This window comes from Cebus imitator, unplaced genomic scaffold (genome assembly GCF_001604975.1).
Source record: "Cebus imitator isolate Cc_AM_T3 unplaced genomic scaffold, Cebus_imitator-1.0 Scaffold1, whole genome shotgun sequence".
Taxonomy (NCBI): Eukaryota; Metazoa; Chordata; class Mammalia; order Primates; family Cebidae; genus Cebus; species Cebus imitator.
In genome coordinates, this window is record NW_016107316.1 from 15,618,815 (window position 1) to 15,623,949 (window position 5,135).

At 41.2% G+C, this 5,135-nt stretch overlaps 1 protein-coding gene across 1 annotated transcript in view; it reads right to left on the bottom strand.

The window, feature by feature from the left end:
- Positions 1-2,996: 2,996 nt before the first annotated feature.
- Positions 2,997-5,135, bottom strand: part of PFN4 (profilin family member 4) — an 8,740-nt gene continuing 6,601 nt past the window's right edge. The window contains exon 4 of the mRNA XM_017526832.2: positions 2,997-3,542. Within this exon, the coding sequence (XP_017382321.1) occupies positions 3,514-3,542 (29 nt within the window). The 3' untranslated portion in view covers positions 2,997-3,513. The remainder of the gene's footprint in view (positions 3,543-5,135) is intronic.

Here is a 5,135-nt window from a genome sequence, read left to right on the forward strand (position 1 = left end):
CCCTGCCCTATACATCTCCATTTGGCTATTCCTGACTTGCATCCTTTATAAGAAAACTGCAATCATAAGTGCAGTATAGCCCTTTCAGGAGTTCTGCAGTCATTCCAGCAAATTACCAAACACCCCTGTCTTGGCACTCCTCCTCAAATCTGTAGCCATGTCAGACAGAAGTGTGGGTAGTGTGGGTAGCCTGGGGACCTGGGACTTGTGCTTGGCATCTGTAGTGGGGACAGGCTTGTGGGAACTGAGCCCCTTAACTTGTGGGGTCTGCATTAACTCCAGTTAGCTAGTGTCAAATTGAATCGTAGGACCCTTGGTCAAATAATTATTGTGGGAAACTACCAGGTTACTAAAAGGGTTTGTTCAAAGGCCTTTCCACTTTGAATAGGCCCAACCAATGTTACTCCAGTTGCTCTTATCTGAGCTTCCTGGCTGATTTTTTTTTTTTTTTTTTTTTTTTTTTTTGAGGTCTCACTATGTTGCCCAGGCTGGTCTTGAACTCCTGGACTCAAGCAATCTGCCCACCTCAACATCTGCCTGCCTTGGCCTCCGTGCTGGGATTACAGGTGTAAGCCACCACACCCAGCCTGTTTTTATTTTTATTATAATTATTTTTTGAGACAGGTTCTTGCTGTGTCACCCAGCCTGGAATACAGTGGCATGATCATAGCTCACTGTAACCTCAAACTCTTGGGCTTAAACAACCCTTCTGCCTCAACCTCCTGAGTAGTTGGGACTACAGGTGTGGGCCACCATGCCCAGCCATTTTTGCATTTTTTGTAGAGATAAGATCTTGCTATGTTGCCCAGGCTGATGATAAACTCCTGGGCTCAGGCAATCCTCCTGCCTTGGCCTCCCAAAGTGCTGGGATTATAGGCATGAGCCACCGCACCCAGCCCCACTTCCATTTTTTTGTGGTTACACATTCCTTCTACACACATATCAATATGTTCACATGTTCAAGTCTTGCAGGCTTGGGAGCCATTCTTTGCATGTGTCTGCTCCTGTCCATTCTGTTTTGATGACACAGCTTAACTTTAGCCTGACGTATTGATAGCTCAGTCTTTGTTTATCTTTGGGCCTTGGCATCCCTGCCCTTTTTTGGAGTTGTGACTAGAAGTCCTCAAATGCTTCCTAACTTGTTGTACAAACCTCACATGTATCTTTATATTTTACATCTCTGGACTGCAGAGGTGTGACTGTCCAGCGTCACCATGATTTCATACTATCTGGAATTTAAAGAGTAACCTGCTTCTCCAGTGTCTGATTCAGCTAGTTCAAATGTCTGCAGTATTTTCTTTCATTCTCACCCACTGAGACACCAAGACTGTTGGAGATCCAACCCATAAGCAGAGGGGGCTGATAAATAACAGCTGAATTACATGAAACTCCTACCTGCCAAAAACACCTCTCAACTGCATGTTATAAGCTATGGTGTAAAATTCCTTTCTTGTAAAAGACAAAACAAAAACTCCAGAGAGCCATAAAGTTGCTCAAATTCTGACTCTGAAATTCCACTTCCAGACCTAAGGAAATAATCAGGGATACAAAGAATTATGTAAAAGTTATAAATGGTAATATTATTTATGAAGTGAAAAGTAGAAATAATCTAAATATCTAACAAAGAACAATATTATGTTTAAATTATATGATATGCAGTGATTTAAAATGTTTCTGAAGCAATTTAAAGACATTCAAGGTCTCATAGCATCATGCTAAATGGACACGGTAGAATGTCAACCCTATGCATTAAGGATCTAGATAAGGTTAAAACACATATATTAAATGCATCAAAAAAGACCTGAAGAAAATGTCAAAACCATCAACAGAAATTTCCATTCATTCATTCATCCACTCACTCACTTACTTACTTACTTATTAAGACAGAGTTTCTCTCTTGTTGCCCAGGCTGGAGTGCAGTGGTGCAATCTCAGCTCACTGCAATCTCCATCTCCTGGGTTCAAGTGATTCTTGTGCCTCAGCCTCCCAAGTACCTGGGATTACAGGTGCCCACTACCATGCCCGGCTAATTTTTATATTTTTTAGTAGAGATGGGTTTCACCATGTTGGCCATGCTGGATTTGAACTCCCGATCTCAGGTGATCTGCCTACCTCAGCCTCCCAAAGTGCTGGGAATACGGGTGTGAGTCACTGTACTTGGCCCAGAAGTTTTCATTAAAGTTAAATTATGACTAACTTATTTTCCCAAGTTTTAAAAGTGAGCATATATTACTTTTGTAATCAGAATTTAATAGTTTTCTAAAAATACTCTCTAGCCCACAGCCCTGCTTGATGTCTTTTGAGTGACTCTAAGGAAAGTAGCCTTTTCTATTTTGGCTCTATCCATCTTCCCATTTTCAATGATCACTATCTCCCACATACTGCTTTTTTTCTTTTCTTTTTTCTTTTGAGACACAGTTTCACTCTATCGTCCAAGTTGGAGTGCGGTGGTGCAATCTTGGCTCACTGCAACCTCTGCCTCCAGGGTTCAAGTGATTCTCCTGCCTCAGCCTCCCACGTAGCTGAGACTGCAGGCGCCTATCACCACACCTGACCAAATTTTGTATTTTTAGTAGAAACAGGGTTTCAACATGTTGGCCAGGCTGGTCTTGAACTCCTGACCTTGAGTGATCCAAGCGCCTCAGCCTCCCAAAGTGTTGGGACCTAGAGAACAGTGTACTCAACTAAGTAGTCATTATTGTCATGATATAGGACCATGTTAGTCCAATCTGGCTGAACCAGAATTAAATTTGAATTCCCTAGGCTGTCCTTTGGCAAGTAGTCTAAGGTGTTACCTGTATACTGACCAGGCTGGCCTGAGGTTGCTGTTAGGGAAAAAAAGATGCTCATGTCTAGTAATAGGCTAGAATCTTTAATTTTCAAAATAGGTTCTATAGCTCTCAACCCTTATACCTTGACTAGTGGTCCATTGTTGAATGGCCTTTGCAATCCCTTCTCCCAAGTCTCACAGAGGTGACGTGGGCCAGATAGATGTCACACATGCAGGGAGTTGCATTACAGGAGGGGAACACTGAGCTCAGGGACTCCACTGCTTTTATAGCAAACAGTAAGCAAGCTTGCTCTTTGTCCTCAAGGGAGACATCCTTTCATCTTTCAAGGTTGCTTGCTGCAACGTAACTCTGAGAAATGTCCTGGATAAAGAGTGGTGAGAGCCTTGCATTCTTGGCATACTTGGCAAGGCATGTAAAGTACACACCTTGTGTAAAATAGCCTCAAGGAAAGGAGACTTCCAATAGATATGCTCCATGAAATGATCAGTGCTCTCATGTTCCATGCCAATGACCAACACTAATAAAAAAAAAAACAGGTGATCAAGTAATTCCAATGAAAGAAGAGGATCTCTTGAAGTAATAAAAATTGCTCTCTGAATTCATTCTTCTCTTTTAGTACTTTCCATTTAGTGTTTTTCAACCATAAAATGTTATTTTTTTCTTTAGGCTCTCCAATTTTCTTCTAAAATAATAAAAGTGTCTTTCACAAGCCTCTGATGACTTAATTTCCTTTTTTTCTTAGGTAGTCTCCTGAAAGCAAACATAGCATGGTTATTATTTATCAGCAGCAAATTATCACTACAAATGATTGATTCATCCATTTATTATTCTACAAACATTGTCAGATAACTACCATGTGCTAGGCACTGTGCTAGGTACTGGAGATACAAGGGTGACTGGAGAGTTAAAACACAGTTCCTGCCCTCATGGAGTCCACTGTCCAGTAGGGGAGATAGGTACATATAAACATCAATTCTATTTCATGGTAATAACTGACACAGTAGAGATATTTTAGCTGTCCTGGAGTGTGAATTGGTTTTCCATGCAGAAAAAGGATGAATAATGCATATAGTCGGGCAAAGGGAGCAGGATGAGAGAGGGATCAAGAGCATAAAAGAACCTGCTTCTCTCCTCTTCTATATGTATTCTATGATCTAGACTTAAAACTGATTACAGCACTTGATGTATTTACTTTTTAAAGATGGGGTCTCATTATGTTGCCCACACTGGACTCAAACTCCTGGGCTCAATCAATCCTCCTGCCTCAGCCTCTTGAGTAGCTGGGGCTACAGGTGTACTCCACTATGCTGGATAGCACTTTTTTTTTTTTTTCTGACGTGGAGTCTTGCTCTTTCACCCAGGCTGGAATGCAGTGGTGTCATCTCGGCTCACTGCAACCTCCGCCTCCTGGGTTCAAGCAATTCTCCTGCCTCAGCCTCCTGAGTACCTGGGATTGCAGGCACCTGCCATCACACCCAGCTAATTTTTTTATTTTTAATAGAAATGAGGTTTCATCATGTTAGCCAAGCTGGTCTTGGACTCCTGACCTCGTGATCAGCCTGCCTTGGCCTCCCAAAGTGCTGGGATTACAGGTGTGAACCACTGTGCCTGGCCAGCACTAAAGAAACATTGAAAGCTGCTGCTTCATTCTCAAAAATTCCACTCTTCTTCTTAAATTGAGTGCCGAATATTACTTAACTGGCCTTTCTCTACTGCAATCATGACAGATGCAACTGATAGAAGAATATGGAGGAAGAATATCCCTTCCCAGAGCAGTGGGATATTAAGTGACAAAAGTAGTTGACTCCTGAAAAGTTAACTTCAAGGCAAATTCTGTAAAATTAATCATATTTTCCCACTCATCTATGTTAGAAATTTGACAATAAATGCCAGGTGAATTCTCATGAGAATAAACAGAATATCAAAACCATGAATCATCTACCTCTAATGCCATATCAATAATATATCAAAACACAAAGCCAATAGTTCTTTAAGCATATAGATTCAGTTACAGAGTGAGGCAGGGCTTGAATGAAGAAACTAGGAAACCTGGTTGATTTCCAAAAAGTCTATGTCCCAACCTGAAACTTCCCAACTTTAGTTTATAGAGAGGTCATAAGGAATTTGAGGAAAAAAAATTAATAATTCAATAATAATGCTATAAATAAGTCGCAATATATGCTTAAGATTCTTTTATTAAACTGAGGACTTGGCTGGATGCGGTGGCTCATGCCTGTAATCCCAGCACTTTGGGAGGCTGAGGCAGGCAGATCACTTGAAGTCAGGAGTTCAAGACAAACCTGGCCAACATGGTGAAACTCCATTTTTACTAAAAATACAAAA